Consider the following 14,723-nt stretch of genomic DNA (forward strand, 5'->3'; position numbering starts at 1 on the left):
GCTCTACACCCAGCCAAACTGGCTCTTTTGGTGCTGTTCACCCAGGACGTTGCATCAGTCACTTTTGTGATTTTGCACAGGCATTTATTCCCCATGCCTGGAATGCTCTCTCTCCTCACCTCTGCCTCTTGAACCCCACAGCTCCCTTCAAGGTTCTCTTCATATCCCAGTTCCTTCAGCAGGCCTTTCCTGATTCTCTTAACCGTCCGTCCCTTATTTTGTATTTTATAATTGTATTTATTTTGTATATATATATATCCCTCTTCCTCATCTTACGTAACTCAGATACTTGCTTCACTTCTCCTTTACCTGTCTCACCTGAAGAGGCAGCCTTGCCAATGCAAACCCCTTTACCTACACACATATCATGCCAGCTCATTTTCTCCAGCGGATTGCATCCCTTCTCTTTCACTAATCTTCAATTTTTACCTGTCTACTGGGTGCTTCCCTAATGTCTACAACCACACTTATGTATCCCCTATCTTCAAAAGAACCCTCATTTGATCCATCCAACCCTGCTAGCTACCATCCTATACCTGTCAATCATTTATGATTGATGCCTTAATTACTTTTTTGTTCAGTATTAACTCTCTGTGCTCTAGCTTAGAGGTAGCTAGGTGGCCCAGTGGATAGTGTTGGGCCAGTAGTCAGGAAGAGCTGAATTCAAATCAGACCTCAGACTCTTATTAATTGTGTAATGCTGGAAAGCTGCTTAACTATTGGTTGCCTCAGTTTCCTTAACTGTAAAATGGGAATAATAATAACACTTCCCTCGAAAGGTTGCTGTAAGGATTAAGTGATATATTTATAATGCCCTTAGTACCTAGCCTAGCACATAGTAGGTGCATAATAAATATTTGTTTCTTTCATTTCTTCTGGCCTCATCATTCCACTGAAACTGTTTTCTCCAAAGTTATCAATGATCTCTTAACTGCCGAATTTTAATGGCCTTTTCTCAGTCCTCACCCTTCTTGATGCCTCTTCTTCCTTTGACATTGTTGATCACCAGATAACTCCCAAATCTCCCCCTGTGCTCTCTGTGCTCCAGGCCTCACATCTCCAACTGTTTGCTTTAAAATCTCCATCTTGGCATCCCTTAGCATCTCAAATTCAATGTATCTAAAACAGAACTCATTAGTTTTTCCCCAAATCTTCCCTCTTCCTAATTTTCCTATTTCTCATATCCTTGATACTCTCTTCTCTCTCTACATTTTTGGAGATGCTACTTGCTCCTAGTTCTCTGCCTCTCTGTCTGACTGCTCCATCTCAGATACTTCTATGGGTCTTCACCCAGACTTAGTTCATTAGTTGTGGGCATCCGCCATCTGATTTGTGCCCTCTTCTCCCTCTCTTTTGTTTCACTTGGTGATCTCATTAGCTCTCATGGATTCAATTATCATATCTTTACTGAAGATCTCCAAATCCGTTTGACTAGTTCTAACCTTTCTCCTGACTTCCATTCTCATATTTCCAAATGCCTACTGGACATCTTGAACTAGATGTCTTGTAGTCATATTAAACTCAACATGTTCAAAACTCAACTCCTTACTTATCCCTTCAAACTCTCCCCTCTTCCTAACTTTCTTTTTCCACTATTCTCCCAGTCACCCAGGGTCACAACTAAGGTATCATTCTTGACTTCTCACTTTCTCTCACCCCTCATATCCAGTCAGTTGCCAAGTCCTATTGTTTTCACTTCCACAACATCTCTCTCATATTCCCCCTTCTCTCCTTGGACGCTGACACCACCTTAGTACAGGCCCTTATCACCTTACTACTGGACTACAAAAGTCTGCTGGTTGATTTTCCTGCCTTAAATCTCTCCATTTTCTAGTCCATCTTCCACTTATATGTCAAACTGATCTTCCTAAAGCTCAAGTCTCACCATGTCACTTTCCCACTGCTTCATTCATTCAATTCTAATAGCTCCCTATTACCTCCAGGATCAAAACCCAAACCAAAACAAACAACAAAAATCCCTCTGGTTTGGCTTTTAAAACCTTCACAACCTGGTCCCTTCTAATCTTTCCAGTTTTATTACACTTTCCTCCACTCTACATACTCTGTGATCTAGTGACACTAACTTATTTGCTATTTCTTGCACTCTTATCTCCAGACTCCAAACATCTTCATTGGTTGTTCCCCCCAGACCTGGATGGTCTCCCTCAGCATCTCTACCTCCTGGCTTCCTTCTAGTCTTTGTTAAAGTCCTTTTTCTTGCAATAAATCTTTCCCAGTCAACATTAATCCTATTGCCTTCCCTATGAGATGATCTCAAACTTACCGTGTTTATATCTTGTTTGTACATAGTTCTTTGCATGTTGTCTCTACAATTAGATTGTAAGCTTCTTGAGAGCAAGGATTTTTTTTTTTGCTTTTATTTGTATATCTAGTGCTAAGCACAGTGTCTAGCACATAGTAGATGCTAAATAAAAGCTTACTGACCTTACTTGAAATTTCCTGATTGTATCAACTAACTACTATGCCATTAGGAATTTACTGTATTGTTTCTGACACAACTCATAGATACTACTTTAGTGTTTTTTCTGATATTTTTAGTCTCAGTGTCTCTTCTTTCTTTTTTACTTTTTTCTTTTTTTTTTTAGGCAATTGGGTTTAAGTGACTTACCCAGGGTCACACAGCTAGTAAGTGACAAGTGTTTGGTCTGAGGCCGGATTTGAACTCAGGTCCTCCTGATTTCAGGGCCAGTGCTCTATCCACTGCGCCATCTAGCTGCCCCTCTTTTTTCTTTTTTAGACTAAATCTGATATGTCTTTGGGTTTGCCCAATCCCTTCATTTTCCAGATGAAAATGAGACTCAGCTAAGTAAATTACTATGACCAGGTTACATAGGTAGCAAGGAGCAGAACTGGGAATTTTATCCTGGTCTTTGGGCTTGAAGTCCCAGGCTCCACTGTATTCTGGGTTGTATTACACTGGAACATTGCACAGCAATATCAAGAAAAACTTGCATCACTATAAAAGAAGAAGGGTCAGTCACATAGTAAGTATGTGGGATAGTTAATGGACAGGTCAAGAGATAAACTGGCTTTCCAGCTTGCTACCTACATTACTTGGGGAAGTCACTTCACCTAGGCATCAATTACATCACCTATAAAAGCAGAAGTTGAATTTCATTCAAGTTCTAAATCTGATTATCTTAAAATCACAGTATCCTCAAAATAAAGAACTAAAGAAAAAAGCCCCACCTCAGAGAAGGATTCATGGAACAGCACTGACAAGATGAGAAGGTATGAAGGCTTTACTATGCACACTAACAGAGGAAATATTGATATCAGGGAAACCACAGATCATTTGAAGCATACATGCATAGCATGTAGATTCATACATTTATTACTCAGCTTTCTTTAAATTTAAGAATGGGAAATAGTCTTTTGCTGGTTTCAGATATCTATAAAATGCTAAAAATTGAGGTCCTGAAAACAAATGACCAAAAAGAAGCACTTCTGGTGTAGTGCCACAGTAATTAATTGGCATCAGTATTGCTACTCAATGAATCCTCTATGTGTGGCAGATGTTCCAAAATATTTAATCGGTAGGTTTTCCTGTTGACAATTTTTTTTTATTTCCCAGTAGTATGGATAGGATGATGTGCTGGTAATTCTAGTATGAATCTTTGCCATTTAGCTTTAAATGAAGGTAGGTTAAGTAATAAAGGAAAGTTGTACTTCTTTAGACACATCTAGAGGTCCTTTGTAGGTGATTCAGTGGACTCTTTAGCTTACAAAGATGATCTATTGGCCAAGAGACTATATCATATTGATGAATATCTAGGATTAAAGATTATGCACATATGGGAAAAACCCACTTACTCATGTTGTTCCAATGCCTACAGCTATTTTTGTTTGCAAAATACATACTTTCAGAAATTGTATTAAGCCAAAACATACTAACTTCCCCCAAAAATCAATTTTACAGTCATGGATTAATTTAAGGCACTGGATGAATGCAACTCATAGGAAATTTTGATGAAAAAGCCATAATACTACAGAAATTTTTATCAGAAATTTTGGGCATGGTATGAGAAACAGATCGACCTAATGGACAGAGAGTCAACTTTGAACACTGGAAGACCTAGTTCGTAGAGAAGGTGGATGCCTGCACCAATAAAGAGGATTTGCTCATGGAAGAATTCCCTATATCAGTGAATTCTCAAGTCCAATCCTTATCCTGTGGGCACTACAGTCTTGGCCACTGCCGGTACCGAATTAAGAGGAGAACACGCGTAAATGTTTATGAGACTGATTTGTGGGACAACAGGTGACATTTAGCTTCTTTTGGAAAAATTTTAAGAGGATATGGAGGGATAGTTTAATATTTTCAGAAGAAAAATAGATTCCGAGATAAATCTACTGTGGCTCTTGCCTTATCCGCAGGTGTTAGTCGGGCCCAGGGCTTGTCTGCTCGGCGGTCGTAGTCAGGAGAATCAGTGACCTCGACATACTCATTAAACCGAAGAATCCTTCTTGCTTGTAGCTCTGCCACTGTTGGTCTCAAACTGAGCTATAAAAGAGGAAGAAATGAGAAAAGTTCAGCCGACGATGTACAGCCACAGGGTAACAATGTTGTCTACAGAGAGCACTTCAGAGTTATTGTTAAACAAGGTCACTTTCAGGTTTCAAGAAAGAAAAAAAAAAGGCAGTGCCTTGGGATTCTCTAACAAGAACCAGAAAGCAGCATGACCTAGTTTTTGAGTCTATAAAAATCATCATTGTAAGACGAGTTACAAAAACCTTACTGTCTCTATATTATGATTTTTTCTAAATTACTGTGCTCTGTGAAGGCTGTCTTCAGTGTCATTAGTAATACACGAAACACATATAACAATGATCAGAAATAAGAAGGTTAGTTTGGGGACTAAACTATTGGAATGAAAACATGAATACTTTTAAAGACATCTAATATTTTGGAAATAAGGATCCAAGAAGTATGGCACAACAGAAGGAGTACTAGGTAGGGAACCTGAAAACACTAGATATGTGACTCTGAGCAAGTCTTTTAACCTTTGAGCCTCCGTTTCCTCATCTGTAAAATAATGGGGTTAAAATGGATGATCTCTAGGATCCCTTTTGGGATTAACATTTTATAATTCTTTGCCTGTATCATCAGCTTCAAATGGACTGATTCTACTCTACCTGTAAAATTGTTAACCTTGTTATAAATCCGTAATATACACTCAAACCTAGGAAAAAGAAATACCCAGCAAGGTGGCTACCCTGTGCAAAACTTTTTATAGGATAAGGTCACTCTGGCTTCACCTATAATCTATGCCTACTCTGCCAGTTAGCTGGACACTATAGCAACTCTGGGCAGATTAGGTGGAGTTATAGTTAGGAGAATGACACAAGAAAGGAGGAAAGAGCAGCTAGTGACTTGTTTAAGAGACAAGAACAGGGAGTCTCAGATCTTTGTGAACACAATTACTCAATCAGCTTTTTCCTTTGAGACACTGGTTCAACAAAATGATCATAGCACAATTTAAATTACGTGCATCATATTCTATCTAGTATGACAAAAGTTGCTGATTTTCCCTAGACCTTGCCAAGCTTGAGGGAAGTGTAGGAATGACATCGACAGATTGGGAGAAACTTGGCTTGCTCAAGTCTTGAAGGGACTTTACTATGAAGGTAATATACTCTAATATATTCTAAGAGTGTTTCTAAATTGAAAGTTATAATACTAATTTCATACAGGAAAGACCAGGCATATTGCTGCTACTTCATTTTCATGATGTCCTTGTCACAGATTTAGTCTCCTCATCTGTAAAATTATGGACATTGGACTAGATTGGAGATGTCAAACATATTAAAATATAATTGGGAAATGTTTAACAAAACAAATAAAAATACAATAGAACATAGATAATGTTAATATGTGATTTTTCTAAGTTAATATGTCCCTCTGGGAATCTTATGTACCATTTAGTGGCTCCCATTTCTATTGGAACTTGACACCACTGAACTAGATGATCTACGAGTTCTGACTCTATGATTCTATTATGGTGAACTGATGCTGCTAACCACTGCTAGGACACCAGATTTCTATTACTAATTGCACTATCCACATAACCTTAGGTAACTGATTTAACCTCATTAGGTAATTCATGGTTAACTCAACTTTAAAATTGAGGGATCAGATTCATTCTATTGCAGAAGATAGTGATCCAAGCCCTTCAGTAAGGCTCTGGGACCATACCAAATATGGGTATGATATTTATAATCAATTTAATCCATCAATAATTCATTCCTCAACATCTTATCTTCCCAGGTAGTGACAAAAGAAAGGGATCAGTCACCAAAGTGTCCCTAAAGAGCATCTCTAGAGCCTCGGGTAGTTAGCAAAGTCCTTTTTCATACAAGGTGCTAACTCTATTTCAACTTGTTTTTTCTTTGATTTCTAGTCCATTGAGAAGGTGTTTGTTAAATATATGGTTTTTAATGATGAAATGATCTCAAAATGCAGTTACAGCATTATTTCCATCAGAAGGAATCATTTTGCCCAGCCTTTTTCACACTGCTTTTTCCATGAGTTATTGAGGTCAGAGGCCAAATTTTGTTCCAGAGTCACTTAACCTGCAGTAATAAATAAAAGTTTATCTATTCCTCTGTAAAATTAATGAAGAAAGAGAAACTTCCTTGCACTCTACTCAATAAAATAAAGTTATAGAGGATAGCTATCACAACTATAATACAAATTGTTTAGCCAGGGATTTAAAATTAGGAATACTTAGATTCTAATCCTACCACAGGGATTTATTAACCAAGGCAAGTCACTTAATCATTAGTCCCAGTTTCCTCATCTGTAAAATGGGGATATTAGTAATACCTACCTCACAGGGTTATTGTGAAGGTCAAATGAGATAATATCTGTAAAGTGCAATGTAAATTTCAAGGTGTGATATAAATGCTATAGGTTCCTGTTGTTGGTTTTAATGACAGTAGTAATTTACTTATTTATACTGCAATATATAAATATTGAAAGTATACATACAAAATACTCATACTTTATTTTAAAAAGATTTCTGTTTTTTTGTTTATAGAAAAATTGCTTTTAACCAGATTTCTATTTCTATAAATTAGTGCAGTGGTTCTCAAGGTGTGGTCTGGTGACCCCTTCAGAGTGGGATTCTCCTTTTAGGAAGTCCACGAGGAAAAACTATTTTCATAATAAAACAAAGATATTTTAATTTCTAACATGGAGAGCAAACTTTCTAACTAGTCTATTGCTAAATATAGATATCGATAGACATAAACAAAAGGACTTTCAGGGGTCTTTAATAATTTTTTTAGAGTATAAAGAGGTCCCGAGACCAAAAAGTCTGAGAACTACTGCATTAGAAATAACAATTGCCTGAGCTATAAGAGCTTAAAATTTTTTTTTTGTTATTTTGGGGATACACTTAATCAGGAAAAACAGATTAGCGAGATTAGGGGTGGTTTGGATTCAGTCAAAAGGGCCGCACTTAGGACCTAGAGCAGGGGTGGGGAAACTATGACTTCAAGGCCACACATGGCTCTCTAGGTCCTCAAGTACAGCCCTTTGAATCCAAACTTCACAGAACAAATCCCCTTAATAACAGGATTTGTTCTGCAAAACTTGGACTCAGTCAAAAGGCTGCACTTGAGGATCTAGAGAACCATGTGTGACCTTGAAGCCATAGGATTCCCACCCTGAGCTAGATTATCCAGTAGAAACAATCATAGGACCATCAAATGAGAACTTAGAGGCCATCAAGTCCAACCCCCTCAATTTACAGATGAGGAAACTGAGGCACAAAGTGGTTAAGTGATTTGTCCAGATTACCCAGCTATTAAATGTCTAAGGCAGGATTTGAACCCAGGCTTTTCTGACTCCAAATCTAGTGCTCTATTCACTATACCATGATTCCCTCACATCTTCTATCAATGGTAATATACCACACAATACACTCATAATAGACCCACAATTCCAAGAACCCAAATATTTACTTAAAATTCTACTTTGGTTCTATGGAAAAAAGCAAATTTATTTTTAGAGCCCATTTAAAAAATTTTTCTGTGTAGGCATACCAAGTAACTAAATATAAACATAATAGAAAATCCTTTATTTTGTGGATACATAGGGGTGTGTGTGTGTGTGTGTGTGTGTGTGTGTGTGGACACTCATATAACACACAGAGCGATCTTAGCATGTCATCTAAATAAATACTGGGAACTTTTGAATAGAATCCACTTAGTGACTTATGTCACTATAAGAAAGAAGGGAGCTAAGTGGTACAGAGGGACATGATGTAAACACACAAAGACATAAAGACATGCACTGTGATACTTCCATCACCTTTCTGCTGAGTCTGCGTCTCAGTTCCATTTTTGCTTCTTGTTCTTCTTCTTCATTTTTTTCTGTTTATTGGTATAAAAAGAGTTAAGGTATGACTATTTAAGTCCAACAGATGATCCTTGGGTAAGAAAAGCAGATGAGAACGTCATTATTTTCACCCAAACGGCCCCACGTTTCAAAAGAAGAAATAGACTATATTTATTTAGAGAGGAACTTCACCAGGCCGTGTGAGAAGGTGGGACTTTATCATTTTTCCTAAGTGGTAAAGAGAAAAAACATTTTGCTTTTTATCAGTAGTACATAATTGCAAATGATGAAGGTATGTCTGTTTATAGTTAAAACAACACAACCCAAGAAAACTATGATCCTGGATTAAACCACCTAAAGGGAGGCAAATATGTTTAATGAATGGTCATAATGCAAATTTCTTCTGTAGTGGATAGACGCACCTGGAATTGGGAAGAAAGAGCTGAGTTCAAATCCAGCTTCAGATACTTGCTATTGTATGAGCCTGGGCAAATAATTTAAACCTCTGTATTACCTAGTTTCCTCATTTGTAAAACGACAATAATAACAGTACATACCTCCCATGGTTATTGTAAGGGTCAAATGATATTTGCAAAAGTCATTGCAAACTGTAAAGTACTGTATAAATACTAGCTATGAATGTTATTATTTTTATTGCCTGAATTCTTTTCTCTCCTTTACTCTTTAGCTTTAGATAATTTTGCTGAGTGAGAAGAAGTCTTAAGATGGCTATGGGAGATTTCACTTGCTGTGTTTGGGCCCCAGGTGGTAGAACTGGAAGCAATGGATGGGATAGGGCATAGAGGCAGATTTGGACTTAATATCAGCATAAACCTTCTAATAATTAAAACTAAAACTGGGATAAAGCATTTTAGAAAGTGATAAATTTTTCCTCAGTAGAGTTCTTCAAGAAAAGGATGAATGATCACTTGTCAGAGTTATTATAGATATGCAGATTGCAGTAGAAGGCCTCTGACGTTCCTTTCAAATCTGAAATTATGGGATTCTGAATTTGTCCAAATCATAAAAAAAGACGTCAAAGACCTCCTTGTTTTGCCTTTGTTTTACTAAGGTCGGTTTGAAAAAAGTAAGATACAATCCAACTGTTTATCTAATTTATTTATTATTTCTATTTATCTAGTTATCATTCTCTTCTTCACTTTGTGTGGTTGTCTTAACAAGGCAGGTAATAAGAAGGTTTTTTTTGGGTGGGGAGGGCTTATTTGTAGTAAATCCAATATGACTTCAAGAAAAAAGTATCAGCTTATATAAGGAAAGCTTAGTCTTAGGTCCAATCTAAATAGGATAATTCTAAGACAACAAATAAAAAAACAGAATTGGATAAATTTTAGATGTATATTTGAACTACCAAATCATCATTCAAACCAAGCTCTATTTGTTATTTTCAGTCTTCAGATTCTTTAAAACCAGTATATAACCAATTTTCCTGATGTTTTCAAAGGAGAAAAGGTCTCAAAAGGTGGAAGGGTGAGCCATTACATGTAAACTTGTGATTTTCTCTTTATGGTGAGTTTTCTAAGGCCTTTTCCAATTCAAGGCATATAAGCTACCATAAATCTATTTGACTATAAGCCATAATCTACCTTTTAAGAATGTGATCAGATTTATGGGATTATTGGGGGGAAATTTTTTCTATAATTTGAGGGAGAAAAGGGAATCTTACAGAATTCCATGATTTATCATTTGATATATAATTTGATAATTACTTGATTACTGCCTTCACTATTTTATAGCTAATCCTAATAAATGAGAATAGCTTTTGGTTGATACATTCATAGATCTTGAGTTGTAAGGGACCTTAGTGGCATCAAGTCCATCTTGGTCCAGTGCGAGTGCTCTTTCTGCTAGAAAGCACATGGCCTCATTCCATTATGGGAAATAACTAGCAGGTCTGAAAAAGAATTAGCATTTAGGCATTACTGCTAAAATTATAGACCATGTAAGAGCTAGTAGACACTACATAATTACACAGAAATTATGTTTGTTTTCCTGGGGGATCTAATACTTTTTGTTTCAAATAATATTGGATTTACAGAGTCCTGCCTCATCCAAAAAAACCTATACCAAAAAATCCCCAAAACAAGTCTGCAACTTTTCTCAGTACAATGTCTCCCTTGACACTTTTTAAAGCTTTACATTTATAACTCTGGGCAAACTTTTAATATGTGAGAACGGGCAATTTAGAACCTTGAAAATCTTTCAATTATGAGGTTATTCATTTGCAACAAAAAACATAAGAACAGTCCTGTACATTTTCCACTTTTAATAATAAAATAGGCAAGCTATAGAGTAAATAATGACATTGCCAATATGGCAATTTCATAATGGAAACTTTGCATTCATTTTTTCCTTTTCTTACTGGGAAATAATGATTAAAAGGCATTAAGATATCATGTGTGTCTAAACAAAACTATTCTATTTGCTTACTTAATGTGCCAAACTCACTATTATTATTCCTTATTTAATATTTAGAGTTTCAATTCACTTCTGAAAAATATGTTAGTAAGAAAGAGGGCAAATACTTCTCACTAATGTATGTTACTCAAATAAAATTATTTCAAATAGAAATTATTACAGCATGAAAAAAATAAAAACGACTTTTGTTCAGTGGCCCATCTGGAACCAAATACCTTTGATAAACGATTAAATTTCTTCTTATGAACACATTTATGGTTATATTTCTTATTCCACTAAATATATATTCACTAAATTAAAATAATTTATTCTGAAACGATCTTATTTTAGAAGAATATCCTTAATACAAACAATCACATTACTAGGACAAACCAACCCAAGTGATATTGGTGTATGAGAATCAGTTAAAGAAACTGGACTTGTTTAGTTTGGGAAAAAAGGACACAAAAGGGGTAGGGGTGGAGGCGGGGATATGATAGCTCCCTTCAACTTTCCAAAGTTTTGTCAATGTGAAGGATGATTTAGACTTACTCTGTTTCTTCCTGAAAGCAAATCTACGAACAATAGGTGGAAGTTTAGGTCAACATAAGAAAAAACTTCCTAGCAATTATAGAAGAGGTAGTTTCCCTATCCTTGAATATCTTCAAATAGAGGCTATATTATATATTGGTGTATTATATATATATATAGTTTTACATATATGTATGTGTGTGTGTGTGTGTGTATTGTCTGACTCTTTGTGACCCCATATGGTGGTTTCTTGGTACAGATACTGGAGTGCTTCACTCCCTTCTCCAGTTCATTTTACAGATGAGGAAACTGAAGCAAGCAGGGTAAATGACTTGCCCAGCGTCACACCACTAGCAAGTGTCTGAAGCCATATTTGAACTCAGGAGGGTGTCTTCCTGTCTCCAGGCCTGGCACTCTATCCACTGCACTACCTAGTTGACCTAGTTCAAATTAGAGCTCTAGAACAGTGGTGTCACACTCTGTAGGCCACATATTGGAAACCACATATTAAGGTTATCTAGGTTCTATTGAATTTGTATTCATTTAAAGATTTTCCAATTACATTTTAATTTGGTTCAGCAGCACTAGGGAGCAGGCTGTGAGTTTGACACCTTTGATCAAGAAGATCAGCTATTTATTGCTATTGGAAATGATAACATCAAGAAGAGGTAAACATGGCTTACTAAAGAACCCAGGACAACTTGGGTTCACATCCCATCTCTGACATATCCTGGTTGCATGACCCTGGGCAAATAATGTAATTTCTTTTTCTTCTTCTTCTTCTTCTTTTTTTTCTTTTTGTTTTTTTGGTGAGGCAATCGGGGTTAAGTGACTTGTCCAGGGTTACACAGCTAGTAAGTGTCAAGTGTCTGAGGCCAGATTTGAACTCAGGTTCTCCTGACTCCAGGGCCAGAGTTCTATCCATTGTGCCACCTAGCTGCCCCTCAAGTCATTTAATTTCTTAGTAACCCAGGCAACTCATTAAGACCATAATTTGTAGAACCAGTGGTAATATGCATTGATGGAGGGAGTTCTTAGCAGGGAAGGAATCCCTTCCATCTCTTTCCAATAAAAATAGGACTTTCCACCCTCAAGCACTTTGTTTATATCAATAAACTCTTTCCCCAAAGGGGCTTATATATTTACTTTACAGTAAGGAATAGAGTTAATTGTCAAAGATAAAGTCAAAACTAACTACCCACTTCATCTCTTCCCACCACTAAATCTAGGTAAAAAAAAAACCCAAAAAATCAAACTAGTTTTCAATAGGAAGAACAAAAATCACTATGACCTTAAAGGGAATCTGTTAATTATCCAAATCTTTCATCCAGATTATACAACCTGGTGGTGGCTAATGATCTTCAGTGAGTCAATTGCAGTAAGTATGTGATGCATTTAGGGGCTTTAGCTAAAAACCCCTGAATCACATGAAAATTATCGTTTCACATCGGGAACTGATTTCCTTATATTTGCAGGATTCTACTCCTAAGAAGAACAGAGGAAGCAGGATAGGGAAGTAAAAAACAAACAATGACCCGCTTGTTTAAACTTTGCTCTAATAAAGTATTATGTCCTATAAAAACTCTTTTTGAAAAAAGTTATTTTTAATTCTTAAAATTTATTTTAAAAAATTGTTTTCCAGTGCACACTTAATTTCTTCCAGATGCTTCATACTTTAATTTCCTAGGAAGGTTATTCCTTTATTAACAAGGACAGAAAACTTCCAAATTCATCACAAATAATTCAGAAGACAGTTTTATGAAAAAGATGTTGACAAACCATGTGAATAGCGACCTACTACCAAGAAACATAGAAGTTATAGGGAATGTCTCCCACAGCAAACATAATACATTTGGTCCAAAAGCTGTAGGCACTTAAGGTAACCTACCTAGCAAGTTAAGTTTACTAGTGACATTTTGTGGAGAAGGCTAAGGCAGAAAGGGGCTAAGTGCCAGATCTGTAATTCCACTGGTATAGAGAACTCCTAGGTAACGAAACTTCTGCCAATGGAGGTCAGCATCTTCTCTGCAATTTACAATCTTTGAGAGTTGGATAGAACACTGACAGAGTAAATGACTTGCCTGGGGTCATATAGACACTATGTCCCAGAAGAAGGACTTGAATCTGGGTCCTGCTGGATTTGACTTGAAGTCAGCTCTCTATCTATTATACCACACTGCTCCAGAAGCAGAGAGGCTTGTTGAATTTTTTCTAAGGATATCAGCATAGAGTAGTGCCATAATCTTTAGTTATTAATTCAAATAGGTCAGTAATAGTCAAAAGAGGTTTTTCTTTGTGAAAAAAAAATACACAAGATTTCAATGGCCTAGTGATTCTTTTTCTCTTCATTTGAAATAAGCAGTACCATTTGCATTCCTTACACTGTTGTGTAGGGAAGAAGAGATTTATTTTAACAGTTTATGGGGTATAGTTCCCAAAAGAAGAACCTCACAGTCATGATCCTTTAAAATAACTTAAGTTGCCACTGCCACAAAATAGAGACTAAGTCACCCCGTCACCCACTGAAGAGGTGAATAGAATATAAATAATAGAGTATAAATATAAAGTTTAAAATCATCTTAGGATATAGCTTCTCAAGCTGTAGTCCATCTTTTCTACCTTGTTTTGTGGTTGCTGGTCACTTGAGTTTGTGGAGCTTGCCAAGTTCATAATTGTTCTGGGCAGGATTCACACAAACTTCAGGAAAGCTACCTTCTGGATGACTTTGAAATAAATGATGATATAATAAGATGGAATGATATCTGGGATGATAAGAGGTTATGACTCCTATTGTTGGCTTGCCACTCATCTTCAAAATAGCATTTGAAGAGCTGAATGGCTTTGCTAAAGAGCTTTTTCAGTTTGGGAATGTCAGAAGAAATATCCAGAATGAGCCCATTTACTCTCATTTTAGACATTGTTGTAATAGTCAATAATAGTCTTGGAGAATTGCCTAAAGTGCAGGGAAGTTAAGTGATTTATGCAAGGTTGCACTGCCAGTATGTATCAGAAGTGGGACTTGAACCATGGTCTTTCTCTCTGGTTCTAAAGCCAGCTCTCTATCTATTATACCTACACTGCCTCCTTTCACCCTTCCATGTATTCTCCTTGCATCATTTCAGTTTGTTACATTTGGCTTTTCTGACAAGACATTTGGAAAAATACATCAAAATTAAGGACCTGAAACACTTAAAATGTAAAGGATTGTGTAATACCTATGGGCTTCTTTCACCTTTGGTGCTTTTCTCCTCCATTAATATGGGTTATGGGATTTTGTTGTTGTTTTTTAGCTGTTTCAGTCACACCTCTGTCTTTGGGACCACATTTGGGGTTTTCTTGGCAAAGATATTATAGAGTGGTTTACCATTTCCTTCTCCAGTTCATTTTACAGATGAGGAAATTAAGGCAAACA

At 36.5% G+C, this 14,723-nt stretch overlaps 1 protein-coding gene across 3 annotated transcripts in view; it reads right to left on the reverse strand.

The window, feature by feature from the left end:
* The window catches only part of PHACTR2 (phosphatase and actin regulator 2), a 173,581-nt gene that overhangs the window by 37,408 nt on the left and 121,450 nt on the right, over positions 1–14,723 (reverse strand). For all 3 annotated transcript variants that reach the window (XM_027850729.1, XM_027850730.1, XM_027850728.1), the window contains 2 exons: positions 8,339–8,400; positions 4,388–4,525 (listed from right to left, as the gene is read on the reverse strand). In XM_027850729.1, the coding sequence (XP_027706530.1) occupies positions 4,388–4,525; positions 8,339–8,400 (200 nt within the window). The remainder of the gene's footprint in view (positions 1–4,387; positions 4,526–8,338; positions 8,401–14,723) is intronic.

This window comes from Vombatus ursinus, unplaced genomic scaffold (assembly GCF_900497805.2).
Source record: "Vombatus ursinus unplaced genomic scaffold, bare-nosed wombat genome assembly UNPS02009132.1, whole genome shotgun sequence".
Classification (NCBI taxonomy): Eukaryota; Metazoa; Chordata; class Mammalia; order Diprotodontia; family Vombatidae; genus Vombatus; species Vombatus ursinus.